We start from the raw sequence: 14,321 nt of genomic DNA, 5'->3' as shown, positions 1-14,321 counted from the left end.
TGCCAAGGTCTTGGGCCTCCCGGCACTCCAGAAAGACCCCTGATTACCTGCCCCAGTGGAAAAATGACATTAAGATCAAATTTCCAGCCGGGCAGTGGTGGTACACTTTCATCCCAGCACTTGGGAGACAGAGGCAGGCAGATTTCTGAGTTCGAGGCCAGCCTGGTCTACAGAGTGAGTTCCAGAACACCCAGGGCTATACAGAGAAACCCTGTCTTGAAAAACAAACAAACAACAACAAAAGTCATCCGATTTCCAACTCTCTTATTTTTAATATCTGGGTGGCCTTGGACAAATACAACCTCCTAGAGCTGTGCTTTCTTTATGAAGTAAAAACATTTCTGCCTCTTGGTCTCGCTCGGAGAAGTGTGGCTTACGATGGAATCTGATGGAGCGTGTTGTTATTTAAAAGATTTGTTTTGATTATTTTTGATTATTCATATGTGGGGTCCAGTATGTGTCTGTATGTGCACCTGCAAGTGGAGGTACAGGCCATTTGCCCTGCCCTCCATGGGTCCTCTGCAAGCGCGTACACACTCGAAGCTGCCTTTCAGCCTTGGATGGTTTTTAATAGAAAATAATATGGAAAAGAGGAGACAACAGTGTCAGATGAGGGCGGGGCACAGGGTATAGGATGCACTTGTGCGAGATTCCATTCCACAAGGTGGACCTCAGCAAATTCAGCTCCGAGCTTCCACAACGGCCACGTGGAAAAGGAAAGTGACACTGGGGCTTCAAACCCCACTTGATTTAACATAGACCCAGGGCTCAGCAGCAGAGGGAGAAGTGCTTGCCTGGGCCCTCTTAAGTTCAGGTAAAGTCGCAAGGTGGGGTGAACGTTTCAGGAGTGGCGGGGGCACCCTCGGAGGAGTGCAAGCTGCCTTCCACATCCTTTGGGAGTTTATGAGTTAAAGTGCTTGACAGTGAGCATAAGAGTGGCTGGCCTGCAGTAAGTGCTAACCTGGACCTACTTATGTCTTCCTCCCTCCCTCTTTCCTTCTGCTGCTGCTATCTTCTCCCTGGGGCAGTGGTTCTCAGCCTTCCTGATGCTGTGATCCTTTAATACAGCTCTTTACGTTGTCGTGACCCCCCCCCCATCATAAAATTATTTGCATTACTACTTCAACTACACAAACTGTAATTTCGTTACTGTTATGTATCATATGTAAATCTCTGTGTTTTCCCATGGTCTTAGGGACCACGTGAAAAGGCCTTTCTGTCCCCCAAATGGGTCATGACCCACGGGTTGAGGACCACAGCTCTTAAAGGATTTCTGTGAGATCTTACAGGCGAATAAGGATGCTAGTGCTCATTGTTCAGCCTCTCTTCTCTGGGCCGGTTCCATGTCATCACGTGTGAGTCTATGTGGGAATCTTTGTAAACGTAGATGTCCCCTGATCGTGGGTCTCAAAAGCCCCCACCCACCCACCAGGCCCTGGGCTTAACCTCCACCACAGAACAGACGTAAATCCCAGGAGCTCTGAAGCTGTGGCTTCCTCTCATTCCCTACATAGCTCCAGGCTGCTCCCTCCGACCACCACATTCATGGAGCCCAGCCACGTGCAAAAGCACAATTAATATTCCACTCCGTCTCCCCTGCCCCGCTGCATGCTGGGAGAAGATGGAAACCAGATCTGCAGCTGCACACGCTGGCAGGGGCATGTGTACAGAGGTGAGAGATTGTGCCTTCTTCTTCATAGGCGTGTGCACACAAGCACAAGTGTGCACACACACAGAGAGACACACACACACAGAGACACACACAAAAACACTCACAGACAGAGACACACTCACAGACACACACAGACACACAGAGACACACACAAACACTCACAGACACACACTCATACACAGAGAGACACACACGAACAAAGACACACACAGATCCATACTCACAGACACACACATAGACATACATACACATACAGAGACACACTCACACACAAATACTCACACACAGAGACATACACTCACACACACAGAGACACACACAAACACTCACTTGCACACACTCACACACACACTCATACACATAGAGACACATACAAACACAGATACACACACAGACACACACACATTCACACACAGAGAGACACATACTCACAGACACACACACACAAAGACACACATACACAAACACTCAGATACAAACACTCACACAGAGAGACACACACAAATACTCACAGACACACACAGACACACTCATACACACAGAGACATACACACACAGACACACACTCACACAGACAGACACACACACGGACTCACACACAGAGAGACACACACACAAACACTCACAGACACACACAGACACAGACACACACAGACACATACACAGATACACACACTCATTCACACAGAGACACACCTACAAATACTCACAGACACACATACTCATAGACACACACAGACATACACACACAGACATCATGCATCAACACAAGTCAGCACACAGTCGGCATAAGCCCCTCACTTAGCCTAGGGCCACACCTTTCTGACCAGGCCTGTTCTTCATCCGTGTGTGCACATGGCAGCAGCCATGTGTGTACCATGAGCTGTATGCTAGCTTCCCCATAATCACAGCACATAGGACCCCAGCACACAGGGTCATATCTGTACTCGGAAGAGAGGGAGGCCAAGTTAGCATTGCCTCAGTCAAGGGGGAGCCAGGATCATCCGGATTCATTCAGGGAGATTCTGGCAAGACTAGCTTCACCTCCCCGCCCACCGTCCCTGTAGCGCTCATTCTGAACAGGCTAAGAGTTTAGCAAATCTTTTGATCCAAAAACCTGAGACTGTCTCTCAGTTTCTCCATAATAAGCCACTTCAATCTCACCAGAGGTTGGGGAAACTGAGGCCTGGTCAGCACTCGAGCTCACAGGCAGGGGCAGGCCTCCAATTATCTTTACTCTTGCTTTTCCTCTTAGACCCACAGTTATTGCTCTGCCAGCTCTAGGTGGGGCAGGATCTCAGGGGAGTGTCCCTTATGGGACGGGAGGAAATAACTGACTCTGTTATTTTTCTCTCCACAATTTAGACTTAAAGAGGGTCAGGCAGCAGGAAGAACCAGGAAGCCCGAGTGGGTCTCCTGGAGAGATGGAGCCGAGTGGTATAGGCTATGGAAGGAGAGTGGGTGGGTGCAGGTGAATCCAGGCAGTGCAGAGCACTGTGAATTTAAGAACTGGAGACCAAAGAGGAAGCGGGTGGAGCTGTTCCCCAGCAGACAGAGGGCCAAGGAGGCGGGGCTGCCTCCAGTCCAGGACAGTAGAGCAGAAATCCAGGGGGAAAAAACGTGAAACCGGTTACCAGGAAAGGGCATTGGACCGGAGGCAAATGTTTTCTTAGTTCTCAAAGAACTTCAGTCTTCAGAGAATTTAAAGAGGAGAAAAGATCTATGTTTAAAGCCATTCAAAGGGAGAGTGCCTGTGACTCACTGGCTACCCAAGATGCTAGAAAGTTCTTTTCTAACTGAGCTCTTTCCCCGTGAGCAAAGGCAGTTCTTTTGGGATGAACGGGAAGGGTCATAGGTCAACAGTCCTAGCTCTGCCTCTTAAGGCCGGGATAAGCCAGCCATGGCCGTAGGCCCCACTTAACTATAAAAGACAGCAAAATAAAGTCCCTGGGGCTTGGTTTCTTCATCTGTGGATTAGCCATGGTGACATCATTTCCCTGAATCTAAGATGGCATCTGCGATATGAAACACCATTACCTTTAATAGCAGGGGCATCTACTATCCACTGAACTGTGACATCATCAGTTACACACTTGACCTCCATGGTGTTGACATGGGTGTGCAAAGAAGCAGGTGAGACGGGGTCAGAAATGCCCAGAACTTGTCTTGCAAGGTTGTCTCAAGAATTGAACCAAATAACACAGCTAAAATACTAGTGCAAGGCATATCAAATGCCATGGAAACACATAGGTCAGGGTGGAGAGAGGGTAGGACACAGGCCAAGGGTGTGGAGAAGGACCCGCTAAGACGTGTGACGGCCAGAGTTAGAAGCCACCCTCCTTTCCGGGCAGGGTGCCACACTCCAAAGATCCAAGTTAAGCCCCAAAAGTGTGATGGAGGAAAAACAGCCGTGCAAGCCGTTCTAGGGAACCGCAGAGAACAAAGGGCCCCCATCTGCACCCCGGAAGTCAGTCTGATCTCCAGGATGAATGTGTTTTCATTCCCCAGAAGTTCCTGCTCAAGTGTGCCAAAACGTTTTTCCTTTACGACGCAGGCAAACAAGGCAGGTTTACTTTGGGTGACCTTACCACCACCACCCGGGGCTTGCCAGCCTCAAGAAACACACACCTTCCGCCCTCCAGGTAGCTCCTGGTAGGAGTGTAGAAAGCCTGAGTACCTGGTCATCTGAGGACCAGACTTGGCCTAGCACACTGGGTCCCCAGCTCCCCATTTGGAAAGATATTTGTCAAAGAAGGACCCTAGGAGGATCACTGCTTCATCCCCATCTTACACATGCAGTATCTGAGGCTTAGAGAAGAGTAGTGACACACCAGAGTGAGTATCTGTATGACTACACACACACACACACACACACACACACACACTCATATCCCACAATGCACTGCACCCCGGCAAGCTCCTGACTCTCCACCTGACCTTCTGGCCCAGGACAGACAGAAAGCTTATCTTTGCCCTTTTCCTCCTGTGCGTCACTGTCACTGTCACTGTCACTAACTGTGTAGAGATGTCATTATGCACGACAGCTGGAGTCACCGCTGCTACTGGGCAGCAGCCACGTGTCACCAGGCCCCTTTGCAGGAGGAGCTGAGCTCAGTGCGGGAGCAGGAGCCCCCCACCCCCCCATCAAACACTCACAAGGCCCTGGGGTCCACCCAGGATAAAAGGGATGTGTTTCTGACACCTCCTCCCTGGCCTGGGGAAGCGGGGAGGGGAGAGGAGAAGGGCCTTTATCAGAACCAGTGTGTTCCTAGACTGGAGCCTCTGCCTCTGTGTAATGAGATCGAGTTTGTGTCCACGTGGGGCTCCACATTCCTTACAACTCCAGCACATCCCACTGCCCCATCCCATCAAGTCTTTCTTTCTCGGTCACACCCTGTTCTCCCATTGCCTGGAATATTCTTCCCTCCATCTTGCCCTCGGATGACCTAAATTCATGATTTGGCTCTGAGCTTATGCTGTTCAAAGAAGCCTTCCTTACCCATCTGGTCATGTCATGTCAAGCTACTTTACTTCTTCGTAGCTCTTTGCAATGCCTTTTAAGAACCCACCCCGACTAAATCTTAATTACCTAGACTAAGGGATGCTAGTAGCAGGCCCTGGGTGGTAACTCTTATGTGAGCCTGAGTGGCCGGGCATCCTTATCTTGGCTGGGCTCGGCTATTCTGTTTATTCCAGGAAGTTCTGCTTATCCCTTGTTCCAGGCTCTGCTTGCCTGGTTTCCCTTCTTAGCCCCTCCCCCACCCTCCTTGGCCACCAGGATTTCTCTTGGGAGATCATGCTTCTCAGACTCCACAGGAGGTACCGGAACTAGAAAGCCTCCCCGGGATTATTTTCAATGGTTCCCTAGGGTTTTCACCTGGATAAGAATAAGGAGAAGCGGGACACTTTAATCCTACTTATCCAGAACTATATAATCTTCCCCAATCACCTAAATGGTACCTATGTCTCTAATTACAGAGAGACCTGGGGGGGGGGGCACTGACACGATTTCCAGCCAACCTCGGGCAGAGGGACACTTCTGTCCCTCCTGGGAGCCCACAGGCATTCTGGCTCAGAAGCCAGGACTCCAGACACCTGTTGCCACAGACTCACTCATGAGAGACAGCCTTGTCCACCGGGACAGGGACCACTCCCCTTCTCTTGAGAAGGGTCAGTCACTCTCCTTTAATAACCCTCAACTGACCCATGACCTCACTTAATTCTATCCATCACCGTGGATAGAATTGATTTCTTCGGGGTTCAGCCTAACTCTTGAGGGTGGCATTGCTGATGAGCAGGTCTCCAGAACACTGGGCCCCTTGCTAGTTCCTCAGGAGCAAACTCTGGAGGAAGCCTTGTCGCCAGTAGTCATCTGATAGAGTAGAGGGTCTGGAACTCTGCCGTCTGGGTCGTGAGCTGGGTGTACAGCGAAGCCATTTGGTGGCTCACCGGCTCTTGGCTGGCAAACAGCTCTGCTCTCAGGTGATGATTTTAGGCAATTGCTACGGCTGAGCTGTGATGATGATATCTTTACTTCTTAAAGGTCCTGAGCTAAATACTCCAGCAAGGAGGACACACTTAATCCCATGCATGACTCTGGGCAGGAAACAGTGGACCCAGCCCTCCAGGGAGTGCCTTTCTGAGGCACTTTCCCTTGTTCAGGTGCTGAGAGATTGTTTATCAGCCCTTTTAAGAGATTAAGTTGTCTGTCGAAGCAGCAGGCTACTTAAGTAATGAGTCCAAGGGGCCTAGGCGTGTCCGTGTCCGGTGACAGGACAGCACTTTGGCTCACCAGACTCATATTCTCCCACGTCCTGCTCTGAAGAACATCTAGAGGCTTAATGGTTGGTGGGAGAATGGGGGCTCCACTCATGCCTCTGCCTGCAGGAGAGCTGGGTTTCGAGTTGTTCTGAGGGGTTTGGGAGTCCAGCAGGGTCAACTGAGCAAAGGCTGGAAGGCTCGAGCACCTGTGCCCTGAGTGTGTGCAGGGATGGTTAGTTCTCCCACCCACCTGGGCCTTCGAGGAAGGCTTCCCAGGGAGGAAATGTGGAAGCCGAGATGTGTGATGAAGAAGAAAGAAGATGCAAGTGGGAAACCGAGATGTGTGGCACAACTGGCAGAGAGGCAGAGGCCCCAAATGTGATCTCCAATACTATATAAAATTGTTATACAGTGTGTTGCCAGGCAGTGGTGCATGGCTTTAATCCCAGCACTCAGGAGGCAGAGGCAGGTTGATCTCCGTGAGTTCGAGGCCAGCCTGGTTTACAGAGTGAGTTCCAGGATAGCCAAGCCTACACAGAGAAACCTTGTCTCAAAAAACCAAATATCTAATTGATAGATAGACAGATAGATAGATAGGTAGATAGATATCAACAAAAACACTACATGAATTAGACCCTGTCCCACCCGCCCCCCAAAAATAAACTCTGTGTGTGTGTGTGTGTGTGTGTGTGTGTGTGTGTGTGTGTAGGAAGATATTTTCTGAGTCCAGAAGAACAGCACACTCTCTTAGCTTTCTTGAGTTATCTTTCCAGCCCAGGGAGAATAGCTTGAAACAGAATTCCCTGACTTTGGTTTGGATCGGGGTTTAGTATCAAACTAGAAAAAGCCTGACATGGTGGTGCACCTGACAAAGCAAGGGGAAAAGTGTGAGATTGAGGGCAACCTGGTCTACAGAGAGTGTTCCAGGCCAGCCAGGGCTACATAGAGAACCTATTTTTAAAGAAAGCAAGAAAGGAAGAAAGGAAGGGAGGGAGGGAGGCAGGAAGGAAGAATGGGAAGAATTGGAGAATTTGGCTTCCTAGTTCCTCAGTTTACAGAATCGTGGCTTACAAAGCCTTCACAAGCGGTCCAGGTTTCACGAAGCCGACAGTTTCCAGGATAGTTTTGCCTTCATCCCCTTATTTGAGCATTCAGAGAACTGCGCCTGCCAAGAAAGCCTAACAGACACATGTCTCTTTAAAGGAGAGGAGGCGAAGCCCCAGCCACGCCCTCTACTCATTAATATTGAGTTATCGTGAATATTGATGTGGGGGCGTGGCGCCCGGGCCAGCTGGGCTAACCAGCACGGGGTTCCCGGTTTCAGACTCGGGAAAGTGACAGAAGCCGCGCGGAGGAAGAGACCCAAAGAGATCTCTGCGACTCGGCAGCCACCCATCCTCGGGGGAGCACTGAGCTCCCCCGCCCCCGGCTCCCGCCCGGCCTGGGGGGCTCCTCCAGCATCGGCCCCACCCCCGGGCTCCCCATGGAAGCCAGCTGCGCCCCGGGAGGAGCAGGAGGAGGAGTCGGCTGAAAGCCCACGGTGCTTTCGGCGCCGCTGCCCTAAGGCCCCCCAGCGCCCCCGACCCGCGCCACCCCCACCGCTCCTCCCCCGGGGCTCGCCGGGACCTGCCCCCCGGGCCGCCTGCCCGAGCCCAGCCGCAGCCGGGTGCGGGGATCGCCGTCGCCCTGGAGTGAGGGAAGCGCAGCCCGAAGGGGTCCCCTGGAACCCGGCGCGATGGACGCCGTCTTGGAACCATTCCCGGCCGACAGGCTGTTCCCGGGATCCAGCTTCCTGGACTTAGGAGACCTGAATGAGTCGGATTTCCTCAACAATGCGGTAAGAACGAAAGGGGTCTCGGTTCCCCTTTGCACCCAACTCTCACCCCTCTCCGCGGAGCGCCTGGAACCCCGCAAAGACCCGCAAAAGTCAAGGAGGGGGCTCAGCTCAGGGTCCCCTGGATGAACACGTGCTTGGGGCTTTAAGATGGGGCGACTAGTTGCCTGGACGCCCCTCTTAGACCAGGAGCCGGGAGCGTAGGCTAGCAGCTAGCGCCCCACACCACTCCTGGGGACTCAGTCCAAGAACACGTTGGCCTCTGGCTTCTAGGGGAAGGGGACAAGGAGGCGTCGGAGAGCTTCTGAATCTCGGACGTGAACTAACGAGACACCAATTCCACCCCACAGCCCACAGCCCGCGCGCCGCATAGTCAGCCATAGTCTTCCATCCGCCCTCCACCCACCCCAAGGTTCCGGGACCAGATTGGGCGCAAAGTAGAGGAGCTCTTTCCTGCTCCCTCTTTAGGGCCTCGGTGGCTCTGAGGCTGGATCTCCGCCTGGGGGCGCACAGGGGAGCTTTCCGAGGCCAGAGGCCCGAAGCTTCTAGGGGTCAGAGGCAGACCCAGATACGGAGCCAGACCCAGAAGCTGAGGAACTCTGCTCTGGCCTCTCTCCCGGGGAGGCAATTGAGGATGGTGGGTCAGGGAAGCACCGCGTGACGTTTCAGAAGACCTTTTTTTTTTTCTATCAGTGTGTCTCTTGGCCACTGTGCTTCGTGTCCCTAAGTTCCCTGTGGTTCTGCTAACTCTGTCTCTCCCTGTGGCGTCATGACTGCTCACGGCTATGAAGTTGTCTTCCTTCTCTCTCCTTTCCCCTTCTTTTCTAAGAAAACGTGGCTCTCTCTTCTTTCCTTTCTCTTTCACTTGGGGAGCTAAGTCCTAAAGACTTGATGGAGGAGCATGGCTGACAGACACATACAGATACACACACACACACGGGGGGGGGGGAGGGGGGAGAAAAACAGACAGAGACAGAGAGAGAGAGAGAGAGAGAGAGAGAGAGAGAGAGAGAGAGAGAGAGAGAAGAGATCGGAGAGGGACTCATCCTGAGGAAACTTGGGCTGTCCCCATGTCACCGAGGAATGAACCACAGTTGTGCACCTCTCCACCACACACACACACACCAGAAGCCAAGAACATGGGTCCCCACCTGTCTCTACCTCTTGCACTAACAAAACTTTAGCAGGCAAAGGCCAAGTCCCTGAAGGACTTAGATGTCCTTCATTGAGTGTCCCACTCAGTTTGATTCATGTCACAGTAAGTCAGGGAGTCACCAGGTGACAGCTCTCCCCAGCATTCTCAAGTAGCACGGCCCGGCTCTGCTGACTGAGGGAGGCTGTTCAAAGCTTAGTCCTCTACATCCGATGGAAGGAACCAGGAGAGATGCTTTGTCTTAGGAGAAGTGACAACTGTGACCTCATCCTGCCTCTGTTTCCCTTGTGAGTACAGGCCGTGCTTGTCTTTCTTCCCCCCCCCCCCCCCCCAGCTCCATTTTCTGATCTGTAAAATGGGGGGAAACTGGGCCAGTGCTTCCTGAGGATGGTTCTAGATGTTTCCCAGGAGTAAAACAACAGCTTTCGGAGGGACCACATAGCTCTCTTAGCGCAGGTAAAAAAAAAAAAAAAAATTCTGCTCAGAGGGAAGGAGGTTTGTTGGGGCTCAGGCTCCTTGGAGTCCAAGGGGACAGTGCAGCCTTCCTGCAGATGTCACATAGCTGGGCTTTCTTCTCAATGAACTCTGCAGCCTGTTCTGCTGTGCAGCTGCTCCTCTGGGCCTTGTTCCAATGCAGGAAAGAAGCCCTGGTGTGGAGTGGGTCCCCAGGAGGGAATGCCCAGCTGGGGCCCTCGGCCCTCATCTGGGCCAGGGTTGGATAGTCGTGGGGAAGAGGTTTCTAGGAGGAAAGGGCTCCTCTCCTGGCTAGAACATGGAAATTCCACATCTGGCTCTGCTTCTGCCACCAGCTAATGTTCACGTAGACTTGTGTTCTTCAGGGCTTTAATTTCCTTATCTGTAATAGGAGAAGATCTTTCCCTGTAGCATTATTGCAAGGATTTGGTGAGAAGATTAACATGAAGACAATGTAGATTAAGGCCTACCAAGTAAGAGGCCTGACTTCTTCCACACACTGAATGCAGGAGACAGAAACACTCAGCTGGGAGTTGCTGAGTGAGTCCCATCTCTTCCCTGGGTCTTCTATTTCCAGAGAGAGGGGTTCAGAGAACCCCTACATGGAAAATGGAAAGTTGTGTCTTCACTGTCCTTAAAAGTTCCCCAACGTTGGGGTTGGGGATTTAGCTCAGTGGTAGAGAGCTTGCCTAGCAAGCACGAGGCCCTGGGTTCAGTCCTTAGCTCTGGAAAAAAAAATTCCCCAGTGTTGGCTATTAAAGCTACATGGGGACTCCATGGGCCCCCCATTACATTGAAAGCAAAAAGGAAAAAACCGTTTCTCCTGACTGCAGCTGAGAAGACTTACTCTTACTCTCCCTTTCCTAGAGGCAGACAGAACACATGGAGTCTAGCAGGGGTGCAGGACTAGTGCTGCCGTCCTCTGGAGCCTTCTTCCTATTATCAAGATGGTGTCAATGCAACTTGAGAGGCTCCCTTAGAACAGATCAGTGGTCCTTCTTCCCAGAGGTGCAGGGCTTCTCCCCAGCCTCTCTGCCTTCCCACAGCTCCTGAGTGACTGCCCTTCAGCTCTCCTGCAGTACCCTATGGTCTGGTCCTTCCAGTCCTGTGCGTGCAAGAGACAGTCTGCACTCAGATAACTGGCCTGGAGAACAGAAGGAGAGAGGGTCTGTGCGTGTCTTATCTTTCTCCTCTGGCCAGAAGAAAGGGATGCCTCTGGTTTCTCTCCAGGGAACTGACTCAGGATTCCAGAGAAACCCCAGCTGGGAGGTGTGGGGAGGAGGAAGAGGGGGAGCAGGGAGGGGGGGTTCTGTTGTCTCAGAGGGGAGCAGCAGGAAGTCGCAAGGATGTTTGCTCAACACACCCATGTACCTCTCAGCAGCTGGGAAGGCCAGGTGTGGGGATGAGGGGACCCCAGGACCAGCCCAGAGGAGGGGCTTGGAGGGAGGTAAGGCTGGCTCACCACTGCTCCCCAGATTCCCAACCTGACATCTGCACTAATGCTGAAGTGGAAAGTCAACAGACCCCCACCCCCCAGCCTTTAGAGGATTTGGGGAGATTAGAGAAGTATGTGTGTTTGGATGTGCCTGTGTGGGTGGGCTTTCTACAGCCCTCGACAGTGTGTGTGTGTGTGTGTGTGTGTGTGTGCATTCTGACCAAAGAAGGTTCAAGGCACTCTGGCCATAGAACCCACGAGAAAAAAAATGAATAAAGAAAAAAACCCATTGGGAAACTAAATCTCAGAGTTCTGATTCAATAGAGAGGGCTCCTCAAACACTTGAGTTTGGAGTCCATGGTTTGCTTATTTTAACTTTTTTTTTCCTTCCCCGACTTTTGAGGAAACAGGCTCCTGAGAGCCCAGGGTCTTCATTTGCCTCCTTTATCCCAGTGCCTGACAGAGATCCGTACAAGGTGTCCGTCAACCATTGACAGATGCGTAAATGAATGAATGAGGTCCTGGTCATAGTCCAACTTTTTAAAATGTGGCTGTGTTATGTGGTGGGGTGTGCAGGTGTGTGCTCGGGGTGAGTTCTGTCTCCTCAGAACCACCACCACCTTCCTCTTGAAACTGTCTCTCACTGGAGCTCACTAACTAGGCTAGCCTGGCCAGCCAGCCCCAGGAATCTTCCTGACTCTACCTCCCCAGCACTGTGATTTCAATTGTGCACTGCTGGGTGGGTTATGGGGCTCGAACTCAGGTCCTCATGCTTGTGTGGCAGAGACTTTACTGACTGAGCCATCTTCCCAGCTCCCTAGCCTCTATAAGTTTTAGAGAGAAAAGTAGAGGGTGCTAAATCCACCTGCTCCCAGCCATCAGAGTCCTGCAGGGGGTGTTGCTTCTGGGTTTTACAAAACATCACCATGGTTTCCAAAGAGTAGGCATTGCTGTGAGGAAATGCCATAATCTGCCTGAGGCCCCTGCAGGCCCTCCTCTCGTACAGCCTAGAGGTGGCTCGACCATAGGGAATTTGAACCTGTGGCTCTTGAGCCAGACTTTGAGCCTGGGTCTTCGTCTAGTCCTTCTTCCTCAGGTAATGCTAGGTCTCTCAGACCTGTATTCAGCACCCAAGGCTGTGGTCCTATGCAGTACTGCCTCAGGCCTTTGCACAAGGCGGTCCTGCCATGTGCGATGCCCAGCCTCCAGCCTCCAGCCTCCGCACCCCACTCTCAGCTCCAATGCCTGGGCCCCACAGCTTTCTGTGCCCTTCCTTTTGGTTTCTTCATGGCCGGAATCCCAGTCTGCAGCTGTTTTATTGACTTTTTATATATTTCCTCCATGAAGAAGCTCCATAAAAGCTGAGACCGTATCAATTTTACACGTTGCCATAAACCCTCAGCATAGTATTGTGACGCAAAATAGTCAGCGGCCATAGTAAAAATCCTACAATAATGCAAAATCCAACCCACCATTTCCAAATTATGCAAAACACGGAGTTATATCTTTGTAGAGTCAGTGTAGAGTCATTTCAGGCAGATGGACCTGTCCTCAACAGCAAGAGGAAAGGTCACACGGCAGACTGAGACACACAGGAGATGGGGGTACCTGTCTCTGAGCCCCACAGGCACAGAGATCTGCCCACTTTGTCTGAGACTGAGCCCGAACATGAGGCAGAAACACAGGTTTCTTCATACTACAGAGGACTTTGCTCTAGTCAAGGATTTACTGTATTTGTAAAGAAAATTCTTTTAAGGGAAAGTAAAGCCGTTAAAAACCAATGAGAACAAACCAGAGCTGAGTACTCGAGAGGCGTGCGGGAGATTCCAGAAGGGGCCCTGGAGCCTCAAGGCCCTGCCCTGGCTGACCCTGAGTGTGCTGGAGATGCCCACAGATGCCTCACCTGCCCCCAAGCCTCCCCACATCTGCCAGAAAGTCTTTTTCTCATTCGCTATATACCTGACCATCCCTTCGATGGCTTGGGATCAGAAAGGCATGTTGGCAGGTCCCAGAGTTACGTCATGAAGAAGACCCACCCAGGTCTAAATCACTACCCATCAATAAATGAGAAACCAAGAAACAGAGAATGGATAGCATGCTCTGCATGGCTCCCTGGATTTCAGACCTAACTGCAGCGGTCAAGAAATAAGGAATGGCAGGTACATGTGCCCATGTAGATACAGAAAGGCTGGGATTCGATGGCTTGGCTCTCTGATAGAGAAGCCGTAGTATCCTGGAAACTCAGTGTGTTTATTATCTACAATGGAACAGAGACGCAGCCATTGCATACAGATAAACAAGGAGACTGGCTCATGACAAACAGCTGAACAGGAGGCCGGACTATGGTACACAGCTGAACCAGAGGCAGGCTTAGCTAATATTCTTGTAGGAGAGCAGTCTTCGGGCTGCAAACAACCAGGGAAGAGTAAGCTACAGTTTTCTGCGCACACTGTCAGCATTCACACCCTGACCTGAGGAAGGCTTTGCCATCCCTCTGAGAGTCACCTGGAGAAGCCTTTGTCACTCCCATGGGACTGAGGCATTTGAGTCCTTGTCATGGCCACACCCGTGCCAACAATACACATTCACCGGGACTACTCTTGCCTCCTCTACCGGACACTGGTCGCCACCGTGATAGAGCAGACACCTTGTAGGGCCTGAGGACAAGTTAGAGGTTTTGCAAGGCTTCTCCAAGGTGACCTTGCATGCCCTCCCCAGTGTCTTCCACACCCGGCGGTGAAGGCTCCGTTGAGAAGCATTTCAGCAGGCAGCTCCATCACTGTCCTCTCCTGCCTGGGCACCCAACCAGCATCCCATTCTGTGTGCAGACGAGAGAAGGAGACTTAGAGAAGGTCTCCAAACCAACTCTCTTCAAATCAAGAGTGCTCCAGGGACTCTGAAAATAGGGAGGAATAGCTAGAGACTGGCTCCCTTGCACGCTTTCTTGTTCTGGTTGTATCCGAAGGGCTCTGCCTGCATCCTCCCAGCTGCC

General features: G+C 51.7%; 1 protein-coding gene across 1 annotated transcript in view; it reads left to right on the top strand.

Annotated features, from left to right (window-relative positions):
• Positions 1-7,736: 7,736 nt before the first annotated feature.
• The window catches only part of Creb3l1 (cAMP responsive element binding protein 3 like 1), a 43,064-nt gene continuing 36,479 nt past the window's right edge, over positions 7,737-14,321 (top strand). Inside the window, exon 1 of the mRNA XM_052183001.1 lies at positions 7,737-8,270. Within this exon, the coding sequence (XP_052038961.1) occupies positions 8,169-8,270 (102 nt within the window). The 5' untranslated portion in view covers positions 7,737-8,168. The remainder of the gene's footprint in view (positions 8,271-14,321) is intronic.

This window comes from Apodemus sylvaticus, chromosome 5 (assembly GCF_947179515.1).
Source record: "Apodemus sylvaticus chromosome 5, mApoSyl1.1, whole genome shotgun sequence".
Lineage (NCBI taxonomy): Eukaryota > Metazoa > Chordata > Mammalia > Rodentia > Muridae > Apodemus > Apodemus sylvaticus.
The sequence above is the reverse complement of the archived record's forward strand: the minus strand, read 5'-3'. Positions and strand labels throughout refer to the sequence as shown.